The sequence below is a fragment of the Beta vulgaris genome, chromosome 4 (genome assembly GCF_026745355.1).
Source record: "Beta vulgaris subsp. vulgaris cultivar EL10 chromosome 4, EL10.2, whole genome shotgun sequence".
Taxonomy (NCBI): Eukaryota; Viridiplantae; Streptophyta; class Magnoliopsida; order Caryophyllales; family Amaranthaceae; genus Beta; species Beta vulgaris.
In genome coordinates, this window is record NC_079205.1 from 9091100 (window position 1) to 9111605 (window position 20506).

General features: G+C 41.3%; 1 protein-coding gene and 1 non-coding gene across 2 annotated transcripts; both read left to right on the plus strand.

The window, feature by feature from the left end:
* The first annotated feature begins 11443 nt into the window (after positions 1 to 11443).
* On the plus strand, positions 11444 to 11550 carry LOC125497206 (small nucleolar RNA R71). The gene has a single exon (XR_007273840.2). It is a non-coding gene; the product is annotated as a small nucleolar RNA R71 (small nucleolar RNA).
* Positions 11551 to 19128: 7578 nt separating this feature from the next.
* LOC125496466 (uncharacterized) lies at positions 19129 to 19899 on the plus strand. Its single transcript, XM_048641929.2, has 2 exons — positions 19129 to 19523; positions 19594 to 19899. The coding sequence occupies exons 1-2, from the start codon at positions 19392 to 19394 to the stop codon at positions 19876 to 19878; spliced, it is 417 nt and encodes a 138-aa protein (XP_048497886.1). The 5' UTR covers positions 19129 to 19391; the 3' UTR covers positions 19879 to 19899.
* Positions 19900 to 20506: the final 607 nt, after the last annotated feature.

The window sequence follows — 20506 nt, forward strand, 5'->3', positions numbered from 1 at the left end:
AAATATCGAAGAGGAAGGTCAAGGAAGCATAACCGAGTTCATCGGAAAAATATAAGAAGTTTTGGAAGGATTTGTGCACAAGGGTCCATTCCCTCCAACTTTTTGGAATTCCTGTGAAGGGAAAAAATGTATATTTTAAAAAACAAAGGGGGTCATATCCATTTTCTGATATTTCGTTTGATGAATTGATTGAAAAATATGGTGGAAAACGTAACGACTTTCCTAGTCCACAACCTCCTATCTACTTTTCACAAAGTTCTTTTTCATTTCCTAAAGAAAGCTCTTCTACCCCGATTATCCAAACGTGCTCAAGTTGGCATGCTAGACCTCATCTATATGCATTGTCTTGTCTCTCATAAGCACATTAACTTCCCTTCTTTAATGATTCAACACTTGAGTCGTTGTATAGAAAATGGATTTGTTGTTGGTTATGGTGATTTGGTTACGGAAATCTTGATTAAGTTTAAGGTTGATCTTAAAGGCTTATCCTCCATTAGTATTTATACGGGAAATCTGCTTAATTCTAAAGAATTGAATAATTTGAAAGTTTGTGTGGTGGATGGAATTGTGACTCGAGGCCGAGTCAATGTAATTCATGATGATGAAGAATCCGTTGTTCCCACTTCTAGGTGATGTGTTTTAAAATATACCGCAAGTGCACGGTGTTTGTTTAGCAGAAACTGGCAAATACGGGTGGATCCACAAAGAGAGGAGTTCTACAGATTTGTGCTCAATTATCTAACTACTTCAAGAGAGGAAATGATTGAAGAATTAATAACTAAACTACAATAAACTATAACACAAAAAAATGGGAATTTATCAAATAATTAAAAACCGAGGACAATCGATCGGTCAACCATGCTTATACCAATTTAATCATACAATATCGTTCAACAATACTTGATTAAGGTTTGAATAAATAGGTATTTCTTAATCCTTGGTCAGGCATTAACAACTCTTAGTTTAACATATGCCAACACGGTTGCTCAACATAATCAAATCTACCTATTGTAACTAGCCTCTAATGAATACGATCTTTCGATTCTAATTCTTATTAGCTAAACATAACTCATGATATTTCGCAATTACATGAATTAAACAAGCATAACAAATCAACAGGAATTATTCTAATTCAATCCAAATACAAGAACATCAAACCACAATAAAAAAGGTATAAACATGGCTTCCCTCTCTAAGCCCTAGAAATAGACTACTCACTCATGACAATAATAAACTCAATAAACATGATCAAAGTAAAAGAATTCATTAAATTAAAGAAATAAAGAAAATACCGAATGATTGAAGAACAATGAAAATGAAATCAACGATCTCTATAATCTTATAATGTAAAAGTTTAAAGAAAACTAGAGAGAGAAACTAAGTGTTTAGCCCTAAAAAGGTAGAAAATAAGATAGTCTAATCGAAAATACTAAAAACCTATTTATACTTTTTACAAAACCGGCTAAAAAACCGAAAAACGCGTCCCGAGAAACCGCCCGGCCGATCGGGCGAAATCCGCCCGGTCGGGCGACGGTGATTCAGAAATTACGACGAAGAAGCAAAACCGCTTCCTCGTTTGGTCTCCCGGTTGGCCGGGCGAAGTGAATGGTGGGAAAATTGGAGTTTCTTGATTCGCCCGGTGGGGCGCGTGAGCGTCTCCTTCCTTTGGTTTTGCAGCAGCTAAGTCCGATGGTTTGCCCGGTCGGGCCACACCGCCCGATCGACCGGGCGAATGTATTTCCTTGTCTTTTTCTTCGTGCAATCCAACCGAATCGCTCGTGCGATCTTCCGGATACTCCTTGGACCTTGTGTGACTGCTGGACTTTCGTGTCGCGACTTAGATAAAGGCAAAAAGTGCCTAATCTCCATCAAAACCTGCAAAACACGACAAGAGCTCCAAACACATCAAATCCGCAAGAAACGAGCTCAAAAGAGCTCAAATCGACTATCAAAACTAAGGGGATTGGAGTAAATAATCGATGAATAATGAACACATCAAAATCCCCCAAGCTAACCTTTTGCTTGTCCCTAAGCAAAACCATGACATGAACAAGAATATGATTGCCTCACCCCTTCAAATATGAAAACAGAGATCAAAATCTTTTATAAGGCTCATAAATCATTCAAGCAGGCACAATTCAAGTTCAACTGTTCAGATCACTCTATTTACCAATCGCCCAAATAAGCAATCCAATGCAGCTGCCTTATATGACATACAAATCTCGAAAAGGCACTCACTAGGGTGTCACTCCTCTCGACATTTTTGTGGCAGGCAAAAGATGTGCCCGATCACTCACCATCCCAACCATAATAACCCTTCCCACTCACTCTCATGTGTTTAGAAAGGTAATAATGCCACTCAACCTAATCATGTCGACTCAAGTAGCGAACATACTCTTTAACCTTGACAAACTGACTCCACATCAATCCAAATAACAATGTAAGCACAAGCTCAAGAGGACTTTTTCAGGGCTGTAATGTGGCTTACGTAAGGGTAGGGATTATGTATGGGTGATGTGGTGGAAAAACCAAGAATAGGGGAGCACAAGTCACTAGAAGTATCAACCTGAATATAGCCAATAACAATGTCCCAATTCTATAAATCACAAAATTTTCAATGAACTCATCCTTGAAGCAGTGTGATGAATTTTTTTTCTTTGCAAGCACTTGTGAAAGAAAGAATTTTTAACTTTTTGTTCATTTTTTTCAATCTTTCTTTTTCTTTCTCTTTGCATTTTTCCAATCCAATCACATGTATTTAACTTTGCTTATTCTTTTCTTTTTCTCGAACTTTGAAACTTAATACAATCATCTCCATCCAAAGTAACTCATAAAAACCATCTCAGATACTAACTCAGACATATGCTACCCCAAGCTAGGCTTGAGATTAATATCAAAATAAGGGCCATGGGAATGTAATGAGGTTTAGTAACATGAAATAGTCATTAGGCTCAGCGGGGCTAAGGAGGATATTAGTATATCACAAAAATCACTTTGAGGCTCAAGAATCAGACAAAAGAACGCCTCTATCACACAATTGCCACAAGTCATCAGATATCAATGAGTACGTTGTCAAAGTCAAGATCAGTCAGCTAATGAGGAACTAACACACAAGAAACATAATGGATATAGAAATGAATCCATTGGCAAGAATGAATCCTTATATTCTAACCAATTCAAGTATGCAGTCAAGATAAGCGTTTTATTATCAAAACTCATTGAGGGTCAAGGCATTTAGAGTTCACATTCCAGCATCACAATCTAAGTCCCCAACTATCCAGATAAAGAGCCCAAATACACTTTCAAAGAACATCATGGGCACAGGGAAGCAATCACACCAATCTAGTCAAATCGTATTTTTCGTATTTTTTCAGCAATATATGATTTATTTATTTATTTTTATTTCAATGAAACTAAACTATGAAAAAAAGACTAATTAAACTGACTACACTAAAAAGCAATTAAAAGGGAAGGGGTGTACTTACAGCAAATCTCCCCCCCCAAGCTGAACTCGGCAATGACCTCATTGCAGCAAGAGGGGAAAAGAGAGAACTTAAGTCTCATCATCAGACATCTCAAGAGTGAAACCGCCACCAGAAGTACCTGCACCACCAAAAATAGCATTGCCAAAAGTACCCTCCCCCGCATGGTCATTGGGGTCAGGTACGTGTGGCGTATACCAAGACGGATGGGTAGCATCATGGGCAATAAGCCCCTGGTGGTAGTAGTCATGGTAGATGGGGTAGAGTGCGTGGCGCATGTCGGACTCCACGGTGGTCAACCGTGTGTCCAGGGTGGTCAGGTGGGTCTGAATGGTGGCCTGACCGAGCTCAAGACGGCCCATTTGTGAGGTAAGTGACTGCTGTCCCTGCTCTATGCGGGTAAGGGCGGCCATCATAGGGTCTACAAGAGCGGAGGAAGAGGCTTCCTCAGCGGACTGCCTATGGTAGGTCCTCAAAGGTCGTCTGGCAATGGGCTCCCGACCCCACAAAGGAAGTAGGTATGAACCTACACCATACTCAAGGCAGTGGGCACGATCCTGAAGAAGGATGGACTCCTTCACTAATAGAATAAATGCTTATTGCTGCGGTCAATAAATGGCCTATTGCTGCGGTTTTCGGCACGCAGCAATTAAGGGGGCAGCAATAGGTAATAATTATATTGATGCGGTTTTAAACCGCAGCAATATCTACTAATATTGCTGCGATTTTAAGGCCAAACCGCAGCAATATTATTATTTATTATCTGGTTGACACGTAATATTGCTACGATTTCTTGCCCAAAACCGCAATAGGTTGACATATTGCTGCGGTTGTTCCCCAAAACCGCAGCAATAAGTGCTTGTAACTATTTTTTTTTTTGGCATTTTGCAATCAAATTTAAAAGGTTAAAACCAAACGACTACCACTATCCACTAAATTTGCATATGAAATGACGTATAAATCTCAAAAAAACAAATTATTTGTTATTCTCAATAACTAAAATAATGAGGGAAGTTCTTTGCTTGATCGGAAATATCTGGAAACACATATTTTAAGTTGTTTCATCAACTAAAGTTTCAAAATATACACAAGGAAAGATGAATAAAACTTCAAGAAAAGGAAAGAATAGAAGAGCGCATGATAACAAATGGTATCCCTATATGTTGCAGAAAAGATCCATAGTAGAATCATGTTAAAACACACAAGTATTATGATTTTATCAGACAATATATTTTATATGATAATACAATATTGAATTTTGAGAACAAATTAGAAAGAACATGTATGTTGTGAACCAAGCCAATTCCTCAGTTTTCACTTTCCATTTTTCATTTACAACCTCAAATTAAATTGATAACTAGAGGTACCCTTTTCTGCATAAACCAACTCGAAAATTTCAAAACTTAAAAGACTGCCCACACCGGCGACACACACCGGCGACCAACAACTGAGACAAACGTGAGAGTGTTGAGTAACGAACGGTCGAGGCGACCTTACGAATCTGGCGAGCGACCCACGAGAGACTGTTAAGGAACGAAAGAGCAACGAACGGTCGACGACGATCTTGGAATCCGGCGAGCGACTCACGAGACAGTGTTGACGAACGAACGAACAACGATCGGTCGACCTTGCGAATCTGGCGAGCGATTTCGAACGAACTTGCGAATCTGGCGAGCGATTTCGAACGCCACCGTCGTTGATTTCCAACGGTCGACCAACGTGATTGAGAGGATGAAGGTTAGAGGAGAGAGAGAAGATGAGGGGGAGGCGTGAAAAAGATGGGAGGAAGAGAGGGGGGAGATAGAGAAGATGAGGGGAGGCGTGAAAAAGATGGGAGGAAAAGAGGAGGAGAGAGAGAAGATGGGGGGAGTGAGAGGAAACCCTAGATGGGTAAGTGAGAGAAATAAACACACCCGTCCACTACCTGGGCTCTTTTATTGTAATTTTAAAAACATATTGCTGCGGTTTTGTATAGGAACCGCAGCAATAGGTTCAAATAATATTTTTTTATATTATTTTTATATATTGCTGCGGTTTTTACCAGAAATCGCAGCAATATGTTTGGTCAAATAGTCAAAATTTTTCAAATAAATTCCGTTGAAACTATATTGCTGCGGTTTTCGCCTGAAACCGCAGCAATATGGTTATTTTTTGTTTTTCCTTTATTTTTTACGTGATATATTGCTGCGTATGAGTAAAACCGCAGCAATATCACCGCAGCAATAAACAATTATTCTACTAGTGCTTCTTGGCAATATACCACATAAACTTATTGGCCGATTGGGCCGTTATCCACTTGGCATTGATCATATAATCGATGCTAATCTCTGCAGGGCCAGCTACTGCATTGTTGATGTCAGGGACATAACCAAAATGAACAGCGATAGCAGTAATAAGGCCACCTAAAACAATAGGTTATCCCCTAACACTACCATCCTCAAATGTGGCAGGCAAACTAGTTGCAGTTCGTTTTAGCTGGGAGACACATAAGTAAGGCAGGCACAAAGCATAGTCGAACTCGGGAAACAAATAACTCCTCATCAGAAAAATCTCATGTTTTTGACACGAGTGGGGCTCAGCACGCCCAAAAAGTGTGCATCCCAGAAATCGCTGCAAGTAGCGAAGACTAGGAAAGTGCAAATGGTCAGCAGACATGTGTTGGTTGTTCACTTCATCTTCGCCCGTAAAGGCTTCCCACAATGTGTTGATGAGAAGGTCGGGAGGGTGGCGATGTTCCCCAGTGAGGGATAGGCCAAAAATAGCAGCTAATTGGCCTAGTGTGAGTTCTCGATCCTCATTCATGAGGCGAAAACTAAGAATCTGATTTTTGTTCCCTACTTCTAGGGAACTCAGAAATTCAAGGGTGAGGTGCCTAAAAGTCCAAAAGAGCATGCCAAACATAGTTCCTAAGCCCAGTTTCTCAAATAAAGTCTTGGTATCAGCAAATATACCCAAAGTATGCAAAGATTGTAAATCAACAAAATGAGTGGGAATTATATTGCGGAATTTCAACTTCTAAAAATTTTCTTTTTTGCTCTAAAGATTTAAAAATTACCTCAGGGAAGGTTGAATCCGGTGGAATTTGATTGCTTGATTCCCCTCGTAAGCTTTGTCGCCTTTTGCTTGGTCTTGACATGGTGAACTTGGGTGAGAAGGTGAATTGAAGTGAGTGGGAGAAAAGATGAAATTTTTTTGATTTTTTTGTGAGAAAGATGAAGAAAAAGAAGAAGGGTGGAGAAAATATGAAGGAGGAGATGAAATTAGTGAGGGAAGAAAGGTAGGAGAAGGAGTGTTTATTGAGGTAGTGAGGAGAGAGAAAGCAAGGGTTTTGGAGAGGATGAAATATTGAGAGAGAGTGAAAAGAAATAATGAAGAGAAGGGTTGAAAGTAGGCGACCAAATAGGCTGTCGGGGTATTTGCCTGGTCGGGGCGGCCCACCTGGTCGACCGGGCGAAATTTTTTTCTCGTTTCTTCGCAGCGCTCGGCATTCGCAAATTAAAGCATTCCGCCCGGTCTGGCGATTTCCAGATTGCGCTCAGTTTTTTTTGCCCGGTCACCAAAACCCATGAAAACGCTTGCGCGCCCGGTCGACCGGGCGAAAAATGCGGTACTCTTTTTTTCGTGGAATTTTTTCGCTCTGTTTGAAAACGGTTACGCGCCCGGCTGGGCGAATTCGCCCAGTCGACCGGGGGGACTTCTTTTGCGCTATTTTCCCGTCAAAATTTTCCCAAGTCATGAAATTTTCCTCCTGCACACACTAAACTCGTCCAAATATCAGTACACTCTCCCTCACCACTCTAAAGAAGAAAAAAAATGAAAATAAAAAAGAAATAATCGAAACTAACCAAGAAGAAAAGAATAGACGGCTTGCCTCCGGCAAAGCTCTGGTTTAGATGGTCCCGCACGACCGTAGTACCTTTTATCAAAATCAGGGAGTGTGTAGGATGACCTCTACTTGGCCGATGAAAGCTCCCTCATGGTACAGTTTCAGACGCTACCCATTCACTTTAAACTTCGTCGCAGTTGCATTGGCCACTTCAATAGCTCCATGTGCTTTTTTTTTTCACGTCAGTGACAACAAAAGGTCCAGACCATTTTGACTTAAGCTTTCTAGGAAAGAACCATAGTCTAGAGTTGTATAATAGAACTTTGTCACCAACATGAAACTCCCTCTTCACAATCATCTTGTCATGAAATCTCTTTGTTTGCTCCTTGTAAAGTTTGTGGCTTTCATATGCTTCTAGTCAAAGCTCATCGAACTCATTCAATTGAAGAAGTCTTGCTTCCCCTGCAACCTCCAAATCCAAGTTAATTTCTTTAACAGCCCAAGCTGAGAGATACTCCATTTCAACTGGTAAATGACAAGCTTTTCCATAGACTAATCGATATAGGGTGGTTCCTAGAGGGGTCTTAAAAGCAGTTCGCAGAGCCCACAGAGTGTCATCCAATTTTTGTGACCAATCCTTCCTTGACCTGTTGACTACCTTCTCCAAGATGCGCTTGATCTGATGATTGGAGACTTCAACTTGACCACTAGTCTGAGGATAATAAGCTAAACCAACCTTATGAGTGACTGCATATTTCTTGAGTAAAGCTTTGAAGGTTCTCTGATGAAAGTGAGATCCCCCATCACTGATCAAGACTCTCGGGACTCCAAATCGAGGAAAAATAACCTTCTTGAAAAGCTTCATGACTACCTTAGAATCATTGATAATGGAAGCCACAACTTCAACCCACTTAGTCACATAGTCCACAACAACCAATATATACCGATTTCCACAAGAAGAAGGGAAAGGTCCCATGAAATCAATGCCCCATACATCAAATGGTTCAATCTCCAAAATTCCCATCTGTGGCATCTCCTGTCTCTTGGAAATATTACCCGTTCGTTGGCATTCATTACAAGAAAGACAAAAAGCACGAGCATCTTTGAAAATAGTAGGCCAATAAAAATCACTTTGGAGAACTCTGTAAACTGTAGCTTGTGAGCCAAGATGCCCACTACAAGGCATACTATGACAATGTTGGAGAATGCCAATTATCTCCCAATCAGCTATACATCATCGGAATAAGCTATCTGAGCACTTCTTGTATAAGAGTGGGTCCTCCCAATAATAATGCTTTGCGCTGTTGATAAGTCAAATCAGGAGGATGAGAACCACTAACACAATAGTTAGCATAGTCAGCATACCATGGAGATTGAGTAGCCACAACAAAAAGATGCTCATCTGAAAAAACATCATCTATGGGACCGTCAGCACTTGACTCAAACCTCAACCGAGAGAGATGATCTGCAACCACATTCTCAGCACCCTTCTTATCACGGATCTCCAAATCAAACTCTTGTAGTAAGAGTATCCATCGTATAAGTCGTGGTTTGGCCTCCTTCTTGGCTAAGAGATACTTCAGCGCAGCATGGTCAGTATGGACAATCAACTTATGAGGTAGGTCCGAAACTTGTCAAGAGCATAAACAATGGACAACAACTCTTTCTCTGTAGTAGCATAGTTGACATGGGCTTCATCTAAGGTCTTGTTCGCATAGTAGATGGCATGGAGGACTTTGTTTTTCCGTTGACCAAGCACAGCAACAACTGCATAATCACTAGCATCACACATGATCTCGAAAGGGAGACTCCGGTCCGGAGGTTGTATGATAGGGGCAGTGATCAATGCTTCCTTAATCATGTCAAAAGACTCCACACACGCATCAGTAAAATCAAAAGTGGCATCCTTGAGCAACAATTGAGTAAGGGGTTTCGCAATTTTTGAAAAATCTTTTATAAATCTGCGATAGAAACCCGCATGACCCAGAAAACTCCTCACTCCCTTGACATTCACAGGAGGAGGAAGTTTCTCAATCACCTCAATTTTTGCTCTGTCTACCCGGATGCCACGCTTAGATATGAGGTGTCCAAGTACCACTCCGTCATTCACCATAAAGTGGCACTTCTCCCAATTAAGAACCAGATTAACCTCAGAACATCGTTTCAGAATTTTAGAGAGATTATGCAAACACACATCAAAGTCAAAACCATAAACACTAAAATCATCCATATATACCTCCATGATATTCTCGATGAAATCAGAAAAAATGGCCATCATACATCCCTGAAATGTGGCAGGGGCGTTGCACAAACCAAATGGCATTGTGCGATATGCAAAAGTGCCACAGGGACAAGTGAACGTCGTCTTCTCCTGATTGGCTGGGTGAATGGGAATCTGAAAGAAACCTGAATATCCATCCAAATAACAGAAAAAGTTATGTTTTGCTAATCTTTCTAATTCTGACCAATAAAAGGGAGAGGAAAATGATCTTTCAGAGTGGCGGTGTTTAATCTGCGATAATCAATACACATCCGCCAACCTGTAACAGTATGAGTAGGAATTAGTTCATCCCTATCATTCTTAACAACAGTAGTCCCTCCCTTTTTAGGAACAACTTGAACCGGGCTCACCCACTTAGAATCGGAGATGAGGTAGATGATGCCCGCGTCAAGTAGTTTCATAATTTCCTTTTTCACAACCTCTTGCATATTAGGATTCAAACGTCTTTTAGGTTGTATGCAAGGGTGGTGATTTTCTTCTAAGTTAATTCTATGCATGCAAAAATCAGGACTAATGCCCTTTAGATCATCAATACTATACCCAATAGCCTTCTTGTGCATGCGAAGCACTGTAAAAAGTTGTGAAAGCTGGCTATCTGTGAGTTTAGTACTGACAATCACATGACATTCCTCAGCATCATCAAGAAATGCATGTTTGAGGTGAGAAGGTAAAGGTTTAAGTTCTAACTTCTTTACTTGTGGTTCGGAAGTAGAGCAAATAGTCTCCATTACCATACAATATGCTTGCGTTTCTTTGCGTCATCCACTTTCCCGCACTCAACTTCAGTGAAAGGAACTGTTACCTCAAGAATTTTTACCATAGACATAAATTTACCAAGTTTTTGATCGACCTTTGATTTTTGCATCCTATGGGGAAAGGTAGTGGTGGAGTAGGAGAATCAGTAACCTTCTCCTTGCGTTTCTTTGCGTCATCCAGTTTCCCGCACTCAACTTCAGTTCTGGAGCTACCCTCACCTTCATTATCATCCACATCATCATTCTGAACTAGAGGTACTGAATCATCAGTAGACATAGATGGGGTATCATATTGTGTACCGCTTCGAAGAGTGACAACATTAGCAGTTTCTTTAGGAATCGGTTGCCCCGGCAGATGACCCGGTTGCCTATGTGCATTATTTCCAGCCATCTGAGCAAGTTGAGTCTCCAAATGTTAGGTGGTGTTCTTCAGCTCCTTGATGCTCTCCTCATGATTTTTATGCATAGAAACCATCATTTTGAGGCTATTGAAACCAGGAGGGGGGTTTTGTGGAGCCCCTTCATAATATGGTTGTCTAGCAGCATGTTGTGGTGGGTTTTGATGTGGTGGTTGGTAGGAAGATTGTGGTGGAGGTTGAGAATTATGAACATTGTTGTTCTTGTAGGAAAAATTGGATGATCTCTCCAACCTGGGTTGTAAGTGTTAGAGTAGGGTTGTGTGGTCTCTGCTGAAAAGCATTTGCATGCTCCATTGATTCGGATCAGGTTGATGTAGCAACAATCATGACCAAAGTGGCCTTGAACACCACACACTTCACAAAAGGAGGAAGTAATAGGAGCCATGGAAGACATCGCATTAATACTCATGGGAGGAGTACTAGACTGCGAAGATTTCAGTGAGTCCATCTTCATGCTCAACTGTGCTACTTGTGAAGACAACAAGGCATATGCATCAGCATCCAACTTTTTCTTTGTTAGTCCTGGAGGAACTATGATCATTCGCCGCTAAGTTAGCCAGAAAATTGCACCCTTCATCTACCCCCTTATCTAGGAAGACACCCCCATAGATCAATCAATTATACTCTTGATATGAGGTTGTAGACCATTGTAGAATGCTTGGGTGATGAACCACTTATCCAGATTGTGGTGTGGGCATTCTCTCTGCAGATCCTTGAACCTATTCCATGCTTCCTTCAGTGTTTCATCGGGTTCTTGTTGGAAGGTGGCAAGCTTATGTCTTATTTCTGCAGTTTTGGTGGGAGGGTAGTACTCTTTCAGGAATGCTTCAGATATAGCACTCCACTGAGTTTCATTGACATCGTTCAGCCACTTCTGTGCCTTGTCCTTTAATGAAAATTGAAACCATGACCTTCAACTGATCAGGAGTGACCCCTTGGTGCTTAACGGTACGACAGAGTTGTTGAAACCGTTGTAAATGATTTGCAGGGTCTTCAGATGGATGCCCCCAAACTGATTCTGCTGGATCATATTAATGAGGCAGGCTTGATTTCGAAGTTGGCTGCTTGTATATCAGGCATAGTAGGGCCTGTGGGAACATTGCCAGGAGAAGGTACCCCATAAGACTTCAATGACTTAGGAGGCATGATTGGTTCTGTTGGTTCTTCCGTGGTTTTTCCTGATTAGCAGACTGCTTTTTCTTCTTTTGTGTCTTCTTGAGCTGCCAGATGGTTTTCTCAAGATCAGGATCAGTGGGAAACTGGAGTACCTGTTCTTTTAGACCTGGGCATAAAAAAAAACAAAGAAGAATTTGCAATGAGATGGCCTCAATTGGAACTTGAATTTCTAATGAGACAGTAGAAATAGTCAAATAATTAATCAGAAAGCTATTGAAACTAGCCGTCTCCCCGGCATTGGTGCCAAAAACTTTATGTGTTTTAAAATATACCGCAAGTGCATAGTGTCTGTTTAGCAGAAACTGGCAAATACGGGTCGATCCACAAGGAGAGGAGTTCTACAGATTTGTGTCAATTATCTAACTACTTCAGAGAGGAAATGATTGAAAGAATTAATAACTAAACTAACAATAAACTAAACACAAAAAATGGGAATTTATCAAATAATTAAAAGCTAGGGCAATCGATCGGTCCACCATGCTTAACCATTTAATCATAAATATAGTTCAACATACTTGGATTGAGGTTCAATAAATAAGTATTTCGTTAATCCTTGGTCAGATTAACAACTCTAGATTAACATATGCCAGTGACTGCTCAACATAATCAAACTACCTATTGTAACAAGCCTCTAATGAATACGATCTTTGATTCTAATTCTTATTAGCTAAACATAACTCATGATATTCGCAATTACATGAATTAAACAAGATAACAAATCAAAGAATTATTCTAATTCAATCCAATATAAGAACATCAAACCACAATAAAAAGGTATAAACATGGCTTCCCTCTCTAACCCTAGAAATAGACTACTCACTCATGACAATAATAAACTCAATAAACATGATCAAAATAAACGAATTCATTAAATTAAAGAAAGTAAAGAATAATACCGAATGATTGAAGAACAATGAAAAGGAAATCAACGATCTCTATAATCTTGTAATGTAAAAGTTCAAACAAAACTAGAGAGAGAAACTAAATAGCCCTAAAAAGGTAGAAAATAAGATAGTCTAATCGAAAATACTAAAAACCTATTTATACTTTTTACAAAATCGGCTAAAAAAACCGAAAAAACGCGTCACGAGAAACCGCCCGGTCAATCAGGCGAAATCCGCCCGGTCGGGCGACGGTGATTCAGAAATTACGACGAAGAAGCAAAACCGCCCGGTCGGGCTCCCGGTTGGCCGGGCGAAGTGAATGGTGGGAAAATTTGGAGTTTCTTGATTCGCCCGGTCGACCGGGCGGTGTGGCCGGACGAGAAACGAGCTCAAAAGAGCTCAAATCGACTATCAAAACTAAGGAGATTGGAGTAAATAATCGATGAATAATGAACACATCACTAGGAAACATAGTGATGATGATGGTGGAGGTGGTGAAACCGACCAAGAAAAAGAAAGAAAGAAAAATGAAAAAATTGCAAAAGAAAAAATTGAAAAAGAATAAAGAATAAAGAGAAAAAGAAAAAGCAAAATGAAATATGGCTGTTTCATTGGAAGCAATGGATAAAAAGGAACAACCGGCTCTTGAGGCCCCTCGCACAAGTAAAAGGGTTCGAAATATAAAGGTATTAAGTTCTCCTTTCTTTGTGTTTCGTGATAATGATGATGATGATGAGCTTGTTTTGATTGCTAAGGAAGATTACAAGCCTTGTGTTTCTCCCTCGAGAGAATTATCTCCTATTCCCATGGAGACTACCCCACAAACAGCCTCCCCTACTCTTCCCCCTCCACAAAAATCACAAATTTCTCCTACCTCCACAAAATCTGACTCCCTTATTCCCAAGGAAAAGGAACCAGCTGTTGTTCCCATCCCAGAGGAACAACCTTCTGTTCCCAATCCTAAGGAACCCACTGCTATTCCTAACCCAGATTTTCCCTCCTCCTCTTCCTCACAAAATCTAACCATCGGATCTACCTATACACTTGAACATGCTAAGAGGTTGGACCATTTGTTCAGTCTCATTATGAGGCAATCCTAGGCTATGATGAAGTTTGCGGGCAAAGCTAAGGATGTTAATGTTATGGTTAAAGGGTTAACGGAAAAGGTCGATGTTGCTTTGAAGGGTCATGAAGCTATATTCATACAGTTGCATGCTATGACCGAGGCTATCACAAAGATCAACGCGAATGTTACAAACTTGGAAAACATCGTGTTCAAACTTCTCGAAACGGTTGAGAGCAACCACAAGGAGGTGATGAAGAAATTAGAAGATGTCGTGGAAGAAGTTGTTGAAACACCCTCCTCTCCTAAGCCTTAAACACTACTCTTTCTTAGTTTTTAGTTAATTGTTGGGAACATTACTCTTTTATTTTGTCATTTACTTTCTTTTTTTCCTTTAGATGCTATTAAGGAACAATGTTAGTTTGATAATCTTAAAATCTAAACCTTATGTGCATGTGTGCGTCTTTTAAATGGCTAATATTCTTGAATTGCGGTTTTCAGAGTTGAATACGTTATTTCCTTATACTAACCAACTGTTTCTAACAAATTTGGTGGTGTGATGAGTTTTTATAGATGAAATTCTTCTTTTCGAAATCACGGGATATTGATTTTGAAGATGCCAAAGGGGGAAAGAGAAAGGCAGTAAAACTAAATTAAATTTTTGCCTTGTTTCATGTTTCCACTTTCAACTTTTCATTGAGAAAGGCAGTAAGAGTAAATTAATTTTTTTTGCCTAACTTAAAGTAAAATAAAGGTCAAATAAAATTTAATTTAATTTGGTTAATTTTGTTTTATGTGACTGATTTAATTATATTTATTATATATTTTGTAACGTATGCCTTTTATTGCCATCTTTAAAAAGGGAGAAATTGTTGACCCTGAGTTTTGTAGATGACTTAACTACAAAAGACATACTTGTATTATTTTATGTATGATGTTGCTAGGTTATTCATTAAACTATATATTGAAGAATAAAGAGAATACTTGATCGAAGATTAAAGAAAGTAGAATTAGTCAAGATCGAAGTGAAGATGTTCATGAGATGAAGAATCAAGCTTGGAATGAAGATTATAATACATTAGGAAGTATTATATATATTCTTTTTTTCTTTTTGAGGGGAATTATATATATTCTTTATGTTAAAGTCTAGTAAAGGTAAAAGATGATTGGTGTTGAATTCTCAAAAGGAACTTAGTTTTGTTCCCATGACAGGAACATACATTGGCACAGTTTAGGAACTTCGGTTGGGAACTGACTTAGAAACGTACTTAAGAACACCTAAATCTAGATCTATTGTTAAGCGCTTAATTTATTTTTAGCAAATAACAGTAAAATATAAATCCTAGTTAAGTCTGGCCTAGACCCACTAAATTTAGGGAATGAATTAGGAAAATATTTTAAATAGTTTCTTTTAATTGAAAAAGATACTATCCTATTTTAAAATCTTATCTTTTTATTTTAAATAAATCAAACGATTTTCTTTTCAACTTAAATCTGATTTTCGAATACATTTAAAATAAAATGAAAATATATATTTTCTAAATTAATTTATTTAATAATGGTTTAATTATTTCCAAGTATTTAGTAACCACAAAATATTTTACTACTACAGGTTTTAGTGGGTAAGTAGGTTAGTTTCTTTTTTCCCAAGCAATTTAATTAGTGGAGATCATGGGGTTAGTGGATTAAATAGTAGTAAGTTAGTTCATGACTACTTACACTATAAATAGGCGCCTAATCCCAAGATAAATTTGTGTCTGACATAGCTTAAAATAAGTTGTCTAAAGTGTCAATGCCTTGTTCCCAAGAGAACTTACTATATTTGGTTTTTACTCTTCCATTGTTATCAGAAATTGTATTCATTTGGTTAATTAGGGGTTTGAGTGAACTCATGTAATTGTGAGAAAGCTTTGAGTGAAGCAAGAGAAAGGAAAAAAAGAAAGGAACTACGAGTGAAGTTTGAGAGGAACAACAGTTAGTGGGAACCATTGTTGGAAAATTGAGTTTAGGAACTCAGGTTGTGGCCCGAGAGAATTAATAGGTTTGTAACAGAGTTGTTGGTCTATCATAGTGGGAGTTTGAGTTAAAAGCCCTTGTGGTCGTGGTTGTTTCTTCCTATTGGGCCTAGGAAGTTTTTCCTCACTAAAATCTCTTGTGTTCCATAGCTAGATTTTAATTCTACAAAAAATTACGCTTATTCTCTCACTATAATTCACCCCCCTCTTATAGTGCTCATTTTATACAACAACTGTGAGAACCGTCGTGCTTCATTATCTATGGAGAAGAAGGCATAAGCAAGCTGGTCCGATTTAGCTTGTCGACAACCTGAAAGAGTAGTTGGTACTCAGGTCGCCGACGAGCCTTGGGGGGAGTAAGGGGAGCGACTTGGTTTGGGTTTTTTTTTGGAAAAATGGGGTACTTTCGAGGAACGAGAGACATATTCTTATTTTTTTCCCAATTGTTTAAAACTAACATATTTAGGTTTCCGTAATAAATACACTATATTTTTTTTTATCTTTCTCACTTTGAATGTTCTAGTCAAAGTTAGAAAACTTTGATCACGTATAGTGATTATTGTATATGAAAAAATTATATTCATGTGGGATCTTGTTAGATTCATCTCAAAGTTGAGTTTCAGAATATCAACTTTTCATTATGATTACTAATACCTATTTAGAGATATTACTGATCAAATATGTGCATTGGATATGCAAAAGTATGTACAAAAGATTAAAAAAAATTTGAAGGAAAAACTATTTAATTTACAATCCTTCATTCATTTTTTTTAGTTCAACACCTCTTTTTTTGTAGTCAAATTTCAATTCGACCAATTTATTTATCCTTGATGCATAAATAAGTAGATGAATTACTATGTATACTTTCACAATACCATGTTTTCATAGTTTTTATTGATACATAATCAAATATGCTACCAATGAGCCCCATGCTTGTCCGAGTCGGTATCCACATTCGCTAAGTCAAACTAGGACTTAGGAAGCTCACTCGACCAAGGAGGAGAGCCTCCCTAGGCCGAGCCGGTTGGACGCGGCTCGGATGAGGGGCCAATGAGCCCCATGCTGTCCGAGCCGGTGCCTGCTCTCGCTAAGTCTATGGGACTTAGGAGACTTACTCAACCAAGGAGGAGTGCCTCCTTGGGCCGAGCTAGTTGGACGCGGCTCGGATGAGGGGCCAATGAGCCCCATGCTTGTCCGAGCCGGTGCCTGCTCTCGCTAAGTCTATCTGGGACTTAGGAGACTTACTCAACCAAGGAGGAGTGCCTCCTTGGGCCGAGCTAGTTGGACGCGGCTCGGATGAGGGGCCAATGAGCCCCATGCTTGTCCGAGCCGGTGCCTAAGGTTTTGGACCACTGGCTGAGGTGACCGAGTGGTAACCTTGAGCTGATGAACTGGCAATCTTGAGCTGGTGAACTTAATACTTCTTGAAACCCAAATGCCACGTGGCAACGGTGGATTATTGGGGTGCTTGAAAACATGGTGGCGATTCAACTTCTGGCATTTATGCTTTTGTGACGATTGATATTCCGGGAGTTGTCTTTTGAACAGTTTTGGGCATTTGGGAGGCCCATTAAGGTGGTGGAAACACGAGCCCGGTCCAAGATGTGACGCGGGACACGGAGACCGAGGATTCTGCCTATAAGTAGGAGAGAGGGGAGAGATTTTTGTCACTTTACAATTCTCTCTCTCTCTCTAAATTTGAGTTTTCTGCTCTCTCTCTCTCTATAGAGCATTTCTCTCTCTAAGTCCGGGCTCCATCTTCTTCGTCCGACCAGGTACGCCTTTGTTTTGTTTTTTCGCTAAGTTTTTCTTCTCTTTCTTTTAATAAAATCGGCCGACCCCCTTCTGTTGATAAATAATGGGGAGCTCGTCCGAGTCAGTGACACCCCCTCCCTCACCTCCTTACAATTTAGCCGAGGAAGTGAGGGGTATGGGAATGGTATTGGTGTCAACTTTAATAAGTTGCCCGGCCCCTCGGCTGTGCCTGAGGCGCTTTCCCTCCCGAGTACTCCTTCGCAAGCCGAGGAGGAGGAGGCCGAGGGTGCCATCCCCCTACCCTGGGAGGTGTCCCTGGCCTATCCCTCTTCGAGGAGTTACTTAGACAGATATTTGTCTGATGGTGTAGTTAGGATAGCTATGCCGGGAGAAGAAGGCGAAGCTCTACATCGGTCGGATCGCGTATCCTGAGATCGACCCCAAAGGTGGTCGGGAGCAAATTTCATTCCTTCTCTAATAAAGGCCTTAATGGAGGATGCCCGAGGCCAAGCAGCAAAGTTTCAAATAAAGGACCCCTATCTGTTGGTCCGACCCGATGCGAGCCATACCATCTTGTCTCCACCGCCCGGATGCACGGCGTTTTATTATAAGGCAATGGAACTAGGCTTAAGATTCCCGCTGACCCAATTTGAGAAAGACATTCTGAACGCCTACAACTTGTGCTTGGGTCAGCTCTCCCCAAATTCTTGGGGCGGCATCTTAGCGGTTCAGGTGATCTGTGACATCATCGGTGTCAAGCCGACCCTTACCCTTTGGCGGCATATGTACAAGTTGTTTGAAATGCCAGCCGGGGATCATGGTCCGGGCTGGTGGTGCTTTCAGGCTCGGCGGGGCTACCGTACAGTCCTTGATCTCCCCACTTCTCAGAAGGGGTTCCGCCGAGGGTTCGCTTTTGTGTACCATGGTGGGGAATGGGGCATCCCCACCGTGCCCCCGTCAGCCGAGCCAAACCACTGTTTGAACTTCAAGGTGCCTAAGCTATCCGACGAGGAAGCCGTGGCCGCTATTTACTTTCAGTTGGAGGCTAAGATAGTCGATGGTGGCGAGGTGTTTGTAGCGGGGAACTGGCTCCCGAGCTGAAACTGTTCAAGAACGAGCATTTCTTGGCGGCCTTCGGCTTGAGTCCGGCCTTTCCTAAGGGTAATTCGGCAAGAGGGGGTCCGGTTGACTTATTTTTGTGTCTTTTTGACATTTTGTCTAACTCTTTTTCCTTTTGCAGAAGCCTCTCTAGCCTTCCTTAAAGAAACCGACCAAGACATGGCCGAGCGACTGACCTCTGCTGCTCTGAAGGCGGCTCGGATTAGGGCTGAGATGAAGGCTAACAAGATCAACAAGCCTTCCAAGCCAAAGGTAAGATTTTTCCTTATCCGACCCGGTTTAATCCTTAGTTTTTCCTTATTCTCACCAACTCTTCATATGTTTTGCAGGATCCTTCCAATCCTAAGCCGAGGAAGCGCAAGGAGCGCACTGAAGAGAGGGTGGAAATGACGGAGAAGGCCTTGGCGAAGGCCCGAGCCGAAACGGAGGCCTCGGCAAAGAAGGCGAGGCAAGAGCCTTCCGGGGAGGTGAACAGCCCTCGCCAGGCTTCTGGGATGACAATACCCACATCTCCCTCCACCCGGAGGACTTCGAGCCTGTGCGCAGCCCGAGCCATGCACAGGGGACCTCGCATACCGAGCAGACCTTATCCGAGGCGCCGGTCCCCTTTACTCAAATGTCCAAGACGGACAAGAGAGAACGGATTGCCAGTGCCTTGGAGATACTGGTTACCCAAACCGACCGAGATCACATCAACGCGGTAAATGGGAAGAATGAGTCGAGCGAGCTCTTTCGCTCCTGGATGGACGTAAGTACCTTAGCCTTACTCCTCTTTTTACTTTTTCATTTCTATTTTCTAACTTGTCTTTGTTTTGCAGTTTTCCATCCGGATGACCAAAGTAGCCGAGGACCGGCTCACACTGGTGCAGGAGGTTCAGAGCCTGAAGGAGGCGGCTCGGAAGCACTTTGATGAAGTATATCAGGCCAAGGAGGCCAAGCGTCTGGCCGAGCTCCGCTTGGAGGAGGCCAACAAAAAAATTGAGAAGGGCGAGGCGACCTGGAAGCAAGAGAGGGAAGACTGGAAGGTCGAAAGGACCAACCTTTCTCTTGCCAAAGAAAACGCTGAGTCCGCCAAAGTTACGGCCGAGACCAAGCAAGCTTAGGCCGAGAAGGATTTGGAAGAGGTCCGGCTCAAACTCTCCGCGGCCGAGGCTCAACTAAAAGAAGCCCAAGCGGCCGCTTCTCGCTCTCAGGAGGAGTGGTTCAATGCCTGGCAAAAGTCGGACGACTGTAATGACTTCTGCGCCGAGGTGGGCCAATCCTCCCATAAGATGGGCGAGGACGAGGCGCTTTCTAGGCTAAGGGAAGCCTTGGCTGATTCCTGCCCTGAGGCTGACTGGAATTCAGTCTGGTCTCGCTACCAGGAGTTGTCTGAGGCCGAGGCAGCTGAGATTAAAGCCAAAATGGCTGAGGAGATGAGCTCGGACAGCGACACTGATGATGATGAAGAAGATGCTGGAAGCACCGAGCCACCTCCTCCAGAGCAACCTGCTGCTGAGCAACCTGCCACCGGTCCTTCTACTTAGCCGCTTTAGGATTTTATTTTCTCATCCTTGGCCTTGTCGGCCTTTTAACTTTTCTGCTTTTGACCCCGTGTTTTTGTAAACTTTTGGTTGTATTTTACAACTTTTGATCAATTGGAATACAACTACTATTTTGCAACTTGTCATTTGTCGCCATTTTTCGTTATTTGCAATATTATAATCATTATAGACTAAACTGGTTAAGTTT

Bases quoted from the DNA above. Each gene is read 5' to 3' on its own strand.
- LOC125496466 (XM_048641929.2), top strand. From the start codon at position 19,392: ATGTCCAAGACGGACAAGAGAGAACGGATTGCCAGTGCCTTGGAGATA. The intron at 19,524-19,593 runs GTAAGTACCTTA...TTTGTTTTGCAG, and splicing joins TCTTTCGCTCCTGGATGGAC to TTTTCCATCCGGATGACCAA.